The sequence below is a fragment of the Pseudoliparis swirei genome, chromosome 3, assembly GCF_029220125.1.
Source record: "Pseudoliparis swirei isolate HS2019 ecotype Mariana Trench chromosome 3, NWPU_hadal_v1, whole genome shotgun sequence".
NCBI lineage: Eukaryota > Metazoa > Chordata > Actinopteri > Perciformes > Liparidae > Pseudoliparis > Pseudoliparis swirei.
In genome coordinates this window covers 4,888,688-4,903,413 of record NC_079390.1, presented here as the reverse complement: position 1 = coordinate 4,903,413, position 14,726 = coordinate 4,888,688, and the positions used below count along the sequence as shown (strand labels likewise).

The window sequence follows — 14,726 nt, the reverse complement described above, 5'->3', positions numbered from 1 at the left end:
AAAAAATAAAATACAAAATGAAGTATATATATGTATATAAAATGAAACATATATATACACTACCGTTCAAAAGTTTGGGATCACCCAGACAATTTTGTGTCTTCCATGAAAAATCACACTTTTATTTATCAAATGAATATAAAATATAGTCAAGACATTGACAAGGTTAGAAATAATGATTAATATTTGAAGTATTAATTTTGTTCTACAAACTTCAAGCTCAAAGGAAGGCCAGTTTTATAGCTTATATCACCAGCATAACTGTTTTCAGCTGTGCTAACATAATTGCACAAGGGTTTTCTAATCAGACATTAGTCTTCTAAGGCGATTAGCAAACACAATGTACCATTAGAACACTGGAGTGATAGTTGATGGAAATGGGCCTCTATACACCTCTGGAGATATTTCATTAGAAACCAGACGTTTCCACCTAGAATAGTCATTTACCACATTAACAATGTAGAGAGTGTATTTCTGATTAATTTAATGTTATCTTTATTGAAAAATAAAGTCATTTCTAAGTGATCCCAAACTTTTGAACGGTAGTGTATATATATATATATATATATATATATATACACACACACAAACAAATATAATACAATGACTGTGCAAAGTATACAAAGTAAAATATAAAATACTCAATAAAATATATATGTATATATACAACATATATGCATACACAAATACAATACAATACTAATGACTGCAGTGTAAAATTAAATTAAATATTAAATATAGACAAGAGCGTGCAAAATGCAACGTGTGTGTATGTGTGTAGTGTAAATGAAAATGAAATGTGTGTGTGTATGTGTGTAGTGCAAATAAATGAAATGTGTGAAGTGCAGATCAACATATGATGGTGTGTCCCTGTATATCTATCACAGCTGCGTGTGATTTATGTGGCCCTCTGCAAACAGGAGGCACCTGCCCCGCTCCTGTGGTGCTTTGTGAAGGTCAGTCGTGTCCAGCAGACATGCAGTGTGTCCGTTCTGGTCCTGCAGCGCCCTCTGTCTGCCAGTGTGAGACTGAGAGACTCGACGAGTGTGCAGGTATTATTTCATCCTTCTTCAGGCTCCCAGACTACCTGTGTGTCAATGTTTCTTAAATTAACTCTGTTATGTCACTTTCTCTTAACTTTTAGTTTCTTTTATCTTGTCTTTTGTTTGTAACTATGTGTTTCATATGTTGTTGCCTGTCACCCTCAAAAAAGAGATTTTTAATCTCAATGGGTTTCACCCGGTTAAGTAAAAGTTTAATAAAAAAACACACTTTTTCCAATAATTTAAAAAGATTTCTAAATAAAATGCATTGTTTAAGAACTTGACATTCATATTCCTCCATGACTTTAAGCTCTGCTAAATGGTTAAATAAAGGTTTAATAATAAGAAGAAAAGTTTGGACTTACTGTATGTATAAGATCCAGGTAGCCACATTTCAAATATTTGAAGATGTAAATTGACGCCTTTTCACCTCTAACTTTATCCTCTATGTATATCCATGCAGGCCAAACCTCTCTAAGTTTCTTTGGAAACAGTTACATCAAGTACAGAGTGACAGAGAGTGACCAGAGTGGAGAGATGAGGCTCGGCCTGAGGATCAGAACACTTCAGAGGAGTGGAGTCATTATGTTCACCCGCGTTGACCCCTGCACCATGCTCAAGGTCAACACATTAACATCCCAATGGGACACTTTTCTCAATGCCATATGTGCCGTATTTCACTGGATATTCCTTTTCCTTCCATAGATTGAAGGTGGTCGCCTCTGGTTCCAGTTGGACTGCGACAACACCCTCGGCATTATGGGTATATCCGGCAGACCGATAAACGACGGCCTCTGGCACGCTGTTGTCTTGGAGCTGACGAGGAACTACACCCTCCTGTCATTGGACGACAGCTACGTGGAGAGGCGGCGAGCAGCCCGGGCCCCCGTCCGCCTCTGGCCTCTGGCCCCGGATTCGTCCTTTTTTTTCGGGGCCCAAGTGAGAACAGCACCGAGCGAGCAGGACGAGATGCCGAGCCCGGGGCCGTGGAGAGGCCAGGGAGGGCAAGAGCCCGGGGACCGGGGATCGAAGGCCTCGCCAAGAGCCCAGGACGGCTTCCAGGGATGCCTGGGCTCGCTGATGCTGAACGGCAACGAGCTCCCGCTGCAGAACAAGAGGAGCCGGTACGCCGAGATAGCCGGGCTGAGCGAGGTCAAGCCGGGCTGCGTGCTCTACCCGGATCCATGCGTCAGCCAGCCCTGCCTCAACGAAGCCGTCTGCAGCAGCCTGTCCTCTGGAGGTCGGTGTGAATGAGTGTGGGTTAGTCGTCTTGTTGGATAAATAAGTTACATAAATAACTGTTGCTTATGAAAGAGATGTGCTCCGTTTTATAGCCTCATTTAAATTGTATGGCTTGTTTGTCAAGTACCGACGATCGGCTTGTATTGTTGTTGTAATGTATTGTTGCACTTCATGATATTAAGGGGAGACACCCCAGGTCAGGGAGAAGAAGAAGAAAAAACACTACATATACACTACCGTTCAAAAGTTTGGGGTCATCCAGACAATTTCGTGTCTTCCATGAAAACTCACTTTTATTTATCAAATGAATTGAAAATTGAATAGAAAATATAGTCAAGACATTGACAAGGTTAGAAATAATGATTAATATTTGAAGTATTAATTTTGTTCTTCAAACTTCAAGCTCAAAGGAAGGCCAGTTGTATCGCTTATATCACCAGCATAACTGTTTTCAGCTGTGCTAACATAATTGCACAAGGGTTTTCTAATCAGACATTAGTCTTCTAAGGCGATTAGCAAACACAATGTACCATTAGAACACTGGAGTGATCGTTGATGGAGATGGGCCTCTATACACCTATGGAGATATTTCATTAGAAACCAGACACTTCCACCTAGAATAGTCATTTACCACATTAACAATGTATAGTGTGTATTTTTGATTAATGTTATCCTTATTGAAAAAACAGTGCTTTTCTTTGAAAAATAAAGACATTTCTAAGTGACCCCAAACTTTTGAACGATCGTCTATATCTTTAATAAATGCAAATGAGGCATGATCTTATTAAATGTGGGCTGAGTTGCATCGGTTCCAAAACAGAAATCTGAACCGTGGATAAAAAAAATGCAATGTTTTTTACTGAAGGACTTTTTCGATACCTCTTTGGTTGACTCCATTAATTAGAAATAGCCATAAAAAAACAGGCATAAAAAAAAAATGTCCCCATGTTTTTTTAAATAAAATATTAGATAAATCAGGCTTTGAATAATATATGAACAAACCCCTCTAAAAACCTTTTGGTTTTGTGTTTTTAAGTTTTACTTTAGTGGAGATTTATGGCTTCTGGAGTACAATCAAAAAAAGATGTGTATAGTATATCCATATATATAGTATATCCATACATTTAGCAAGATACTACAGGGGAATCAAATAACAACATTGTATAGACTATGTATATATACCATAACAAATCATACATATCCCCTGTTAATTACTTAAATATTTCTATAATGTTGTGTGTAAATATTCAAATGAGGCATTATCTCACGCTAACTCCGGTTAATTTAGGAGAAAACTACAAAAGCAAAAAGACAACGTGGATTAAAAAGACAAACACCTAAATGTGTATTTTGGATGTTAGCCCATAATGTTGCCCGGGGTGTCTCCCCTTCACACAATGTGATATTGTGTTTTATACTATTTATGGTTTTATTGACACGTTTTTTTGGGAAAATCTGTCTCCAACAGGCTTCTCGTGCAGTTGCAGTGCCGGCTTTACCGGGGGGCGATGTGAAACGGAATTGACATCCTGCATGCCGGACCCGTGCCAGAATGGTGCGGCCTGTAAACCCGTCGGCGGCTTATTCCTCTGCGACTGTCCTGCAGGACTCGGGGGACTTATGTAAGATAAAAGAGTCTCTTCTACTTTTAAAACACAATTACTGTGGAAACAGTGTTGTGTGTCCTCGATGACGGTCATTGTCGTGTTGCTATAGACGCACTCAAACATGAAATAAAGTATGTGTGACTCACACACACACACACTCTCATTAGCTCACATTAGCACCCACTGTGTTATTTTAGTTGTTATTATGTGAGATAGATGGGTGTTTCAAATTTAATTCAATATCATTTTGGTTGAAGAGCCTGTAATCATTCTCGAGCTGGCTTTTTAATTATAGCTCAGTCGTAATTGCCTTTGCAATAACCTCCCTGCTCACGTGGCTGTTCACGGAGCCACCACCAGAGAGCAGTTTCCCCTCATTGGAGAAAAATGGCTCTGCTCTTTTAGGATTTTTTTTATTTTTTACAATGATGTAAAATAGTTTTTTGTTCAAGTTAAATTAAATGTATAGCTGAATAATTACTAAAAATATTTTTATTTTTAAAATTAATTAATTAATCTTTATTTTATATTCATGTTCTGATTTATTTGATTATAATAACTTAGGATAGGAATATATAAGCATTTTTTGCTTCTACCTATACCTTTTCAGTCTCTGTTTTGTATATTATATAGAATTGTATTGCATTGATTGACTGAATAAAATACACAACAATAATAAGAAAGATGAAAATCAAGATGATTTCTTCAGGCAGCTCATTGTTTAAATCAACATTTAATGATAAATATAGATTGAAACCATAAAGTACATTATATATTCTGCTCCAAACAAGTGTGTAATTGACAAGAAAAATCTTCCAGATTGATGTTACCATTTAAATAACAGTAAAATATAGTACATTCAATTAAGGAGTTCCCTAAAAAAGGTTGAAAATATCCCTTTAAAAGATGAATCCTTGACTCAAAAACTAAGTAAGCTTGTTGAATTCTCGAGGTTTGTAAATTAGGGTATTCAGTATTCATGAGCACGCTATATCCAGGCCTCTTTGGGTAAACTATCGTTCCAAGTAAAATGCTTGGTTTTACAAGAAAAGCTCCCAACAAACACTCAGAAATGCGTTTTCTTCTTACATCAGACCCACTTTCGTAAAGTCTTATTTAAAAACTAGAAAAAAGTAATTGAAAAGAAAAAAATGGAGATTGCATTCAAACATATTTATTTAAGTCAGAACCATATACAGTAAATGAGGATAATAGGACATCCGTGCAGATAATCCCTTAATTGAGAGTCCCTCTGAAAAGATGATTCAAAGAAGTATTTTTCTCTCTCTTTTTAAATGTGTCATGCTTTCATCTCTGATTCTTCTGTCTTTGTGTCTGCGCTCCTGCAGATGTGACGGGGATGTCGATGAGTGCGAACAGGAAGGGTGTGGAAACGCTGGGGAGTGCGTCAACACGTTGGGGTCCTTCTACTGTAACTGTTCAGAGGGGTTCGAGGGTCAGTTTTGTGACGATCAGGCACCGGGGGACGATACGCAGGTAGAGTATGAGCAACGCTGACTTTATTCAATTCAATTACATTTTCGCATCAGCAGCTCCGTGGCTGGAGGCGTCAGGCACAGCCAGCTCCAATGGACCCTATGAGGTGTGAAGTCTAATAGACTCCCCGGAAGATGTAGAGTTAGTAATGTGTGATGGAGAGATGTAAATTCATCCATAAGGAGAGAGATAAGAGGAGGTAGGTGCTCAGTGTGTCCTAAAACGAGGAGATAGGTGCTCAGTGTATCCTAAAACGAGGAGATAGGTGCTCAGTGTATCCTAAAACAAGAAGATAGATGCTCAGTGTATCCTAAAACGAGGAGATAGGTGCTCAGTGTATCCTAAAACGGGAAGATAGGTGCTCAGTGTGTCCTAAAACAAGGAGATAGGTGCTCAGTGTGTCCTAAAACGAGGAGATAGGTGCTCAGTGTATCCTAAAACAAGGAGATAGGTGCTCAGTGTGTCCTAAAACGGGAAGATAGGTGCTCAGTGTGTCCTAAAACAAGGAGATAGGTGCTCAGTGTATCCTAAAACGAGAAGATAGGTGCTCAGTGTATCCGAAAATGAGGAGATAGGTGCTCAGTGTATCCTAAAACGAGAAGATAGGTGCTCAGTGTGTCCTAAAATAAGGAGACAGGTGCTCAATGTATCCTAAAATGAGGAGACAGGTGCTCAGTGTATCCTAAAATGAGAAGATAGGTGCTCAGTGTGTCCTAAAATGAGAAGATAGGTGCTCAGTGTATCCTAAAATGAGGAGACAGGTGCTCAGTGTGTCCTAAAATGAGAAGATAGGTGCTCAGTGTATCCTAAAATGAGGAGACAGGTGCTCAGTGTATCCTAAAATGAGGAGACAGGTGCTCAGTGTGTCCTAAAATGAGAAGATAGGTGCTCAGTGTGTCCTAAAACGAGGAGATAGGTGCTCAGTGTGTCCTAAAATGAGGAGATAGGTGCTCAGTGTATCCTAAAACAAGGAGATAGGTGCTCAGTGTTTCCTAAAACAAGGAGATAGGTGCTCAGTGTATCCTAAAACAAGGAGATAGGTGCTCAGAGTATCCTAAAACGAGGAGATAGGTGCTCAGTGTATCCTAAAATAAGGAGATAGGTGCTCAGTGTATCCTAAAACGAGAAGATAGGTGCTCAGTGTATCCTAAAACGTCCCCCAGCAGCCTATAAGCCTATAGCAGCATCTCTTGGGACTGGACCAGGTGATCCTGTCTCAGCCTTAACTATAAGACTATCAAAGAGGAAAGTCTTCAGTCTACAAGAGGTGACTGTGTCTCCCTCCACTGGAGGTGGAAGCTGGTTCCATAAAAGAGGAGCTTGATACCTGAAGGCTCTGGCCCCCATCCTACCTATTTTTACGCCACAGAATAGCCCCCGTAATCCAAAAGATTCTGCACATTTAGTTTGCTTCGTATTAGACATACTTAGTGAAGTAGTGTTGTAGGATTGTGTTGTGCGTGGGAACCCCTGGAGGGCTCGTTCAGCAGCTCGGTGTCTTTGCAGTAGATGAATGAAAGTGTTTATAATGGTGGAAATCACAGTTTTCAGTTTGACGTTGTCACACTCTTGACTTTATACCCTGTAAGCGCAAATAATGTTTCAAGTTGTGAGGAGATGCTTTCATTATTCTCTAGAATAACTGTAATTAGCAGAGAGGCAACAAACCCATCAGGATGCTTTCACAACAAATTGATACTTAGCTTTTGTTTGTTGTGTTGAAGGACATTTAAACGGGTAGGAAAATAAAGCCTTTACTCTTGGAGCTTTCTCCAATGATATCCAATTAAAACACACATCTCTAGATTTAATTCAATTTCCTCCATACTGCAAGACCAGAAATGTGATGCCTGTGTTTCCTTTGCAGTTGAAAGCTGATACCAAAATATAACAAAATTGAATATGTAAAGAAATGTGGTTATACGACTTTTGTAAGGTCGGTGGTCTTTTCAGTGCGTCGTGTATTCTTTTACTTCAGTATCGTTCCCAAACATTCTTGGGAATAGAAAGTCAAGCCCTCTGTATCTTCACAACTACAGTGGCCACATGGCTGCCTCCAGAGTTTTTACATCATTGGCTCCAAAATGACAGAATTTTACAGCGAGACCCATTTTTCAGAGATAAATGACATTTACTTACCAAGTTGGAAATGTGTGTTTGTATCTGCTAAACGAGATAATCCCCATATTACATTTTGACATATACCTCGTATTTACTTCGATAACATTCATGATATGTGTCACCTTATGCTACCCAGGCGGAGCCCCTATCTTACGTCGGCCCCGGAGAGATCATTGGCATCGGGGTCCTCGCCTTTGTCATCATTCTCCTCCTCGTACTCTTCATCGCCTTCAGGAAGAAAATCAAATTTAGGAAAGACTCCGACCCAGGGACTCAGGCCGTGATGGGTGTGTCAGCCATTTCCACGGAGACCAGCTACATGCTGCGCAAGACCGGCACGGGGGTCAAAGGGATCGAGTTCAAGGCCGTGCGCGTGTCGGGATCTCCGGTGTCCACCAGCATCTACGGGGAGGTGGGAGGGAGCATCGTGGGCCCTCCCCAGGTCACGGTGCGACCCACTGCCCACTCCCATCTACCGGGAGGACTCAGCGTCCAGAGCATGAGGAGCGCAGATGGTGACAAGACCTCCTTCAGTGAGGGCAGTCAGGTACGTGCAAACGTGTGCCTGTGTGTGTGTGTGTGTGTATTAATGCTTTTATTCATATATATTTATTATATTTTTGTACTTGTCTTTTCCTATCGTGAGACGACTTTATAGGTCACAGAGACTTTGTTAAAGTAACATTATGCAACAATTGTACCTTAAAATAACAGCTTGAAAAAAATGGTGCCGCTCCAATGACTTTTAATATGGCGATTTGCGCCTCCGCCATTGCCATCGGGGGTCTGTGGGGAAATAACTCCGCTATGTCGGATTCTGGAGCCGCCCGATCCGGGGCGGATGGACTTCGACCTGCTTTCTGGCAGTGATTACGCAATGTCATATAGTGCCAGTCCACGCTCGCAGCTCCAGTATAAGGGCAAAGCAAGCAAAGTCTCTTGTAATGAATTACACGTTCCAATGTAAATTATGAATATGTAGCTTTTTGGTGTCATCAACAATATTGTATTCGATCACACGTACTCCACATTCAAACATTTAGAAAACAACGTATATCGGCTGAAAACGCCATCGGTATTTCATCTAAACTAAATGTTGTCATTCTTTTGGTTATGTTAGCATTCATCTCCGATATCACAATGAATAAAACTACGCAGTCATATTTATGTAAAATCTTTGAATATTCTTACCTTATCGGTTGACATCATTTCTTGGTTTCTCACTTCGTCTGGTCATCAATACAAGTGTATGCGAGGCTGCATCTATCGTAACTGGGTATTTACGACACTGAAGTAAACGTTAAATACCTCCAAAACTGAAGGGGGCGCTAAAAGGGAAAAACTACATTATGGGGCTTTAAATGGCAGTTTTAGTTGAAATGAACATTTTTGTAATTATTCCATTTTTTCACACAATATACTTCTAAGAGAATAATAACTTGCATTCAAATGGCACCTTTCTAGTTTTCTGACTCCCACATGCACACACTGATAGGCTGCCATGACTGGTGTCTCCTGCCCATCAGTATATAAGCCAGTGTTGCGAAATACAGGGGTCTCGGGTAGTTTGAGAACCCTTAATCGAGAACAAAGTATTAGAAATGGACTTGTCATCGGATGTGTTAGCATTTTGTGTGTGTGCATTACTGTGTTTCTCTTTGGTCTCCACAGATGAGCAGCTTCCTCTCGGACGTGTCTAGGAGCGCGGCCAATAGGAGGGGCATCGCCGTTTGCAGCGTGGCGCCCAATCTCCCTCCCGCAGCGGCGGCGGCGTGCCGCTCGGAGCGCAGTCCGGCCCACAAAGTGTCCTGGGAGGGAGAGGAAACGAGGGAGGAAGGGCTGCAGAGAGGGAGAGATGAAAGAGAGGAGGAATGGGGGCAGAGAGCTTTTGAGTTGGAGAGAACACAGAGGGATAACAGTCCACAGGGTAAGACTGCCACCGTGGGCATGCGCACACACACACACACACACACACACACACTCGCATGCACAAACACACACACACACATGCACAAACAGTGTCTGACCACAGAGTACACGGGCCATGAACTCATCATGTTACACCACACACTGTCATCACCACGGAGAGATCACACACACACACACACACACACACATACACATCAAAGAAAGAGTGGTTCATATTTTTTATTTTTTATTAAATTGTAGTTTTCCAACTTACTTGCTGGGAGCCGTAAATAATAATAATAAAAATGATAGTGACGCACTTTCCTTTCACTCCGCTCACATTGGTAATCGTGTCCTCTTCTATCTGGATGGCTCTCGTTCATCTCCTGTGCACTTCTGTTTGAATGGTTCAAGGTAATCAGCCAGAAGTGATCTCCGATGTTCTCGTCCTACTTTTTTTTTTTTTGCTCTCTAAAGAAGTTACGACCAAATCAAAGTAATTAGCAACACCGCCACTCGATTAAAACTTTTCACGTCAAATTCTTTTGGTTGTGAAAGATTCAACGAACAGTCCCGGCCTTCTTCATACGGATTTCGGTCACACCTGTTGGCCCCGTTAAAAAAGAAAACACAAGTGTTGAAAATGAGTTCTGACAACTTCAAAGAAGAAGTCTCTCTCCTACATCCTGAGAGGTCAGCTCCTTATCTTGAACCGGCCCCTGAGAACTTATACTGCTCCCCCTATCACTCTCAGTTTCCATGACCCCCCCCCCCCCCCCCCCATTGTGAAAGGCCGTTAGCTTTACGACGGCAGGCTGGTCCATCCCTTATATTCCCACCACCCGAAATCACTCTCCCAAAAAAACTACTGATCCCTTAGCTATACTTTCGCATAATATGAAATTACTATATTTTACCATTACATTTTCTACCATTTTATTGTTTCATCCAAGTGGGCTGAGGAGGAGGGGTGAGAAGCGGATGATTCCAGTTTGATATTTAGAGGTAAACGTCACACGGTTCGATTCTCCGGCCGACTCGTTTGAATAGTCCAGTGTGCGACGGGAACTTCCCGCCTGTTAATTATTGATTCCTTCCATGTGGGAATGAGAATTATGTTATTTCCTTCGCATTGAAAATGCGGAAGGTTATGTTTTGATCGCCGTGTATTTATTTATGTATTTGTATGCGTGTTACTCGCATAACACAAAAAGTATTAAACCGAATCGCATGAAATTTGGTGGGATAATTGGTTATTATCCGGGGACCAATTGGGTCAAAGGTCAAGGTCATGAAAAGGTCAACATCTTCTTTTTACCATAGCACGGTCAATTTTTATCCAATTGGCATGCAACTAATGCCAACATGTTCATAACTCAATGCCCAATCTTGTGATATGCGAAGGTATGCGCTCTACCGAGTGCCCATTCTAGTTTAATTTGTTCTGCTCCCATGTTGAGTGGACGCACTCTAAAAGTGGTTCAAGTGACATCACAGCCCGTTAATTAAAATGTATTTTAGCGATATAATATTCACAGTATTGGTTGAATGACGAATCTACTTATTTATTAACTTATTTAATCACTTGGAAAGTATTTACAGCGCAGCAACCGCAAACAAGTATCTTCATTAATATTTCATATTTAATTAATAAAAAGATACCTGAGGAAACATATCGTTTGTTTTTCTGTCACTACTTGCCGCTCATGAATAAATTAAATGTCATAAATAATGAAATAACTAGAAAATAAGTGAACAAATCGGTTTCAATGTTGCTCAGTTTTTTGTTTGTTGTGCCCTCGAGTATTGGAAGTCCAGGGATAATCATGTTGATATTCATTATATTTTAAAAGGAAAATAGTTAAAAAAAAGCTTCATGATTGAATGACATCAGTTCCTCTTATAATGTAGATGATGGAAACTAATGAGGACGAACTACAAGGCATTTGTGAAGATGTTTTTTGTTTTGTTGACCTGTGTTTGGCTTATTAGTGGTAATACATATTTCTAATTAAAAATAATCTAAACTGACGAATTGAGAACTATAGGGGATTAAAAAAGTTTGGAGGATGAGAACATAGTTTGTCTACTGCTCACTGAGGGATTAGAGCGGGGGGGAGGGTCTGTAACCTCATACGTGGCTGCCAAGGTTTGGCACATGGCAGGTTGGAGCCACTGGCACCATATCAAAAGGAATAATAATAGCTGGATTATGTTGTGAGGGTTCACCTGCAGCGGGGACGCCTCCCTCCTTTGGTTTGATTGATGGCGCCGTCTCACTCCCCTCATCCCCCCCGGGAGGGTTTGACTTGTTCCGTAGACGCACCGGACCGTGACCGCCCAGATCGGGCTCAGAGAGGTGATGTCCAGACGTCTCGGCCCTCATGGTCCTGACCGTCCATAAAACAGCAGTTTGAAACAGACAAGTAAAGGACGAGAAGCAAACACCAATCACAAAGCCTCTTAAAACTATCCAAGGTAAACTAACAGATTGTTCATTGCTTTGCCGAAAAAAGGAAAAGTGGTTTTACTAATGGCTTTTGTGAAAAATGAGTTGAAAGAGTTGGAAACCACCGCAGTTCAAAATCACCAGTTGTATTTCTGCTCAGGATTTCAGGAATAGCACTGGCTGTGGTTTTACATTTGTAAGTGTACAAACTTAATTTCTTTTTCTTTTTTTCTCTACCCATAGTTAAAATAAGTCTCTTTTTTTCATTTCACAAAATCTGCTATATATGGAAGCCCATTACTCCACTGAGAAAAAAATGAGGATCCTGTAAGTCATTAATATGAGATAGCATCGCATTATTATGACTTCCTATCTCATAATTATGACTTAGCATCTCATTATTATGACTTCCTATCTCATAATTATGACTTAGCATCTCATAACTATGAGATACTATCATTATTTTTGACTTACTATGACTGACTTACAGGATGTTTTCATTTTTTTCTCACAGTGACTTGTGGTCACTCTCAAAATCCAAAATGTTTTATGACCCCATCTTTCTGGTTATGAACACACATTTCTGAGGACACAGAGACGCATTTCAGTTGCAATAAAAGACTTAAAGAAAGTTCTATTTGATATGCTACTCCTTATATAATCCTTGTATTTCATTTTTAAAAAACTTTTATAATGTACCTCTGAGTAACAACCTCCATGTAATTGTAAACCATCAACAGCGGACTCTTTTTCCTGTTTGTTTTGCATCTGTTATGTCATTATGTCATCATACAAAACTCATCGTACCTTACAGACTCAGCATACATATGTGTGTCTTCATACATCAATTGTGCAATCTTGAAATTGACCAAATATCAAAAAATGTGTCAGACAAACAGGGCGGGGGGGCAGGCATTTCACCCTTGTCCTTTGTGTCTCCCACCCAGGAGACTAATTTATGCTGGAAAGTTGTGTTATAGCCTATCTTTTAATGTATTATGCACATGGGTATACCACAAGTACAGCTCTGTCATGAGAACAATGTCTATCTATGTTGTGTGATTGTTGTGTAATTCATTCAATCTTTTAATTGATAGGGTTTTATTCATTGATTTATATCAAACTATTTGGGATCATTTTGCAGCTGAGATAGCATTTCCATTCAAATATGGAAGAATTAAAAACAACTCTGTTAGTAACGAGTATTCATTCTGTAAAGAGGGGTTGAATTAAATAATCCAGATGGGAGTTGTTTTGCTGTTCCCGTGATGAATCAGAGCTCTTCTCTCCGACACGGCACTTCCACTCTGGAGCATCTCTGAGAGGACGTCCAGCCGACCAGAAGCTGATGGAGTGCCGTCCTTGGCCCGGTTTCTGATATGTTACGACCCTCAGATCTGTCCCCCGTGGCTCCATGGCTCCGCCTCTTCTCTAACTTTGTGTTCCCCGACCTGTAAACCACGGCCTTGTCGACCGGCGATGCACCAACGTGCTGAAAGACATTTCAAAAGTGGCAAAGGTGCCAAAAATATCCCCCCCCCCCGCCGCTCCGAAGGAGGGAGGTGATAAGATGACTCGGCATCCCGCCGATAGAGATGGAGAGGAGGAAGAACTAAAACACCAACGAAGAAGACGACCGATTCACGAAGATATCGGAGAGAGAGATGGAAGAATGTGATTCAACCGACGACGAATATTCAATAACTAATCAAGATGAAGAGATGTCCACGGAGGAACAACGCTGCTCACCTCCACTCCCATCGGCCAATCAGAGCCGTCACGGGAAACGATAACATCTCTAGATGTAAATTAGTTCTATTTTCTTACAGGTCAATTAAATTTAAGTCACGTAAAGAAATGGTAAATATCTAGATTAAATTGAGATCAAAACTAAGATAAAAGTTGCCTCACAATCGCCCTTGCTTCTCAAAACTAAGCTGCTGAACGGTGCAGAGATGTTTTGAGCAACATTAATATTAAAATAATTAATTGATGTGCATTAATCGATGATATGTCACTGATTTTACCCGGTCACATGTAATCCTTTTTATTCAGTTGTGGTTTATTGTTATTCAATATACTGTACATAGTATTATATCATTATATTCATTTTGTTTATTCATTTATTTTCTGTTTATTTGTGTAGTCACAATAAATATTTTATTTATAAAGAACTTGATCATTTGATTTGTGTGCATATGTAATAATAAGATATAGTAATAATAATGGGATGGCGTTTGAATCAAATGTTACATTCTAGTTAAACTGATGGTGGCATATGGCGTAGGCTGAGTACCACCATTACTTTATACTCATAAATGGGTTTAAAAAATCATAATGTATCAATAAAAACTGACATATCTTGATATTCATTCAATATGATGTATTTAATCTGCTATACCAGCAACAGAGATTCAGCAGAGGACGCAGTGAAACGTGTTTTCTGCTCCTCTTTCCTGTTTGTTCCCCACACGCCAACATAAAGCCTCTTTAGTGTTGCCAACAGTTACTTTTAATCACATCAGCAGAGCTGTCGGGTCCAATTTCAAAGCAGTGTTGTGTTCCAAATAGATTTGTTTTCAAAGCCCCATACCTGTGATTTCTGCTCCGTTGGTTTGTTGGCGTATCGCTTTCCCCCCAATTTAACCACCGATGTGACACCAGCGGCGTTTTATTGCTGCTAAATTAGAGCACCTGTCCGAGCCGCATACCCGTCTCTCTCTGGGCTTTAACGGACAAGTCTTCACGGCGGTTATCTGAAGCCGTTGTGACAAACGAGGAGCCTGCTCCGGGGCCCCTCTGGCAGTTGTTTGGCAAAACAAATCACTCTGACCCCCCCCCCACCCCCCGGAAAAATAA

General features: G+C 40.5%; 1 protein-coding gene across 1 annotated transcript in view; it reads left to right on the top strand.

The window, feature by feature from the left end:
• Positions 1–14,726, top strand: part of LOC130191992 (protocadherin Fat 3) — a 98,399-nt gene that overhangs the window by 65,303 nt on the left and 18,370 nt on the right. The window contains exons 42-48 of the mRNA XM_056411804.1: positions 888–1,052; positions 1,507–1,664; positions 1,749–2,283; positions 3,754–3,907; positions 5,242–5,389; positions 7,647–8,057; positions 9,182–9,437. Coding sequence (XP_056267779.1) covers positions 888–1,052; positions 1,507–1,664; positions 1,749–2,283; positions 3,754–3,907; positions 5,242–5,389; positions 7,647–8,057; positions 9,182–9,437 — 1,827 coding nt within the window. The remainder of the gene's footprint in view (positions 1–887; positions 1,053–1,506; positions 1,665–1,748; positions 2,284–3,753; positions 3,908–5,241; positions 5,390–7,646; positions 8,058–9,181; positions 9,438–14,726) is intronic.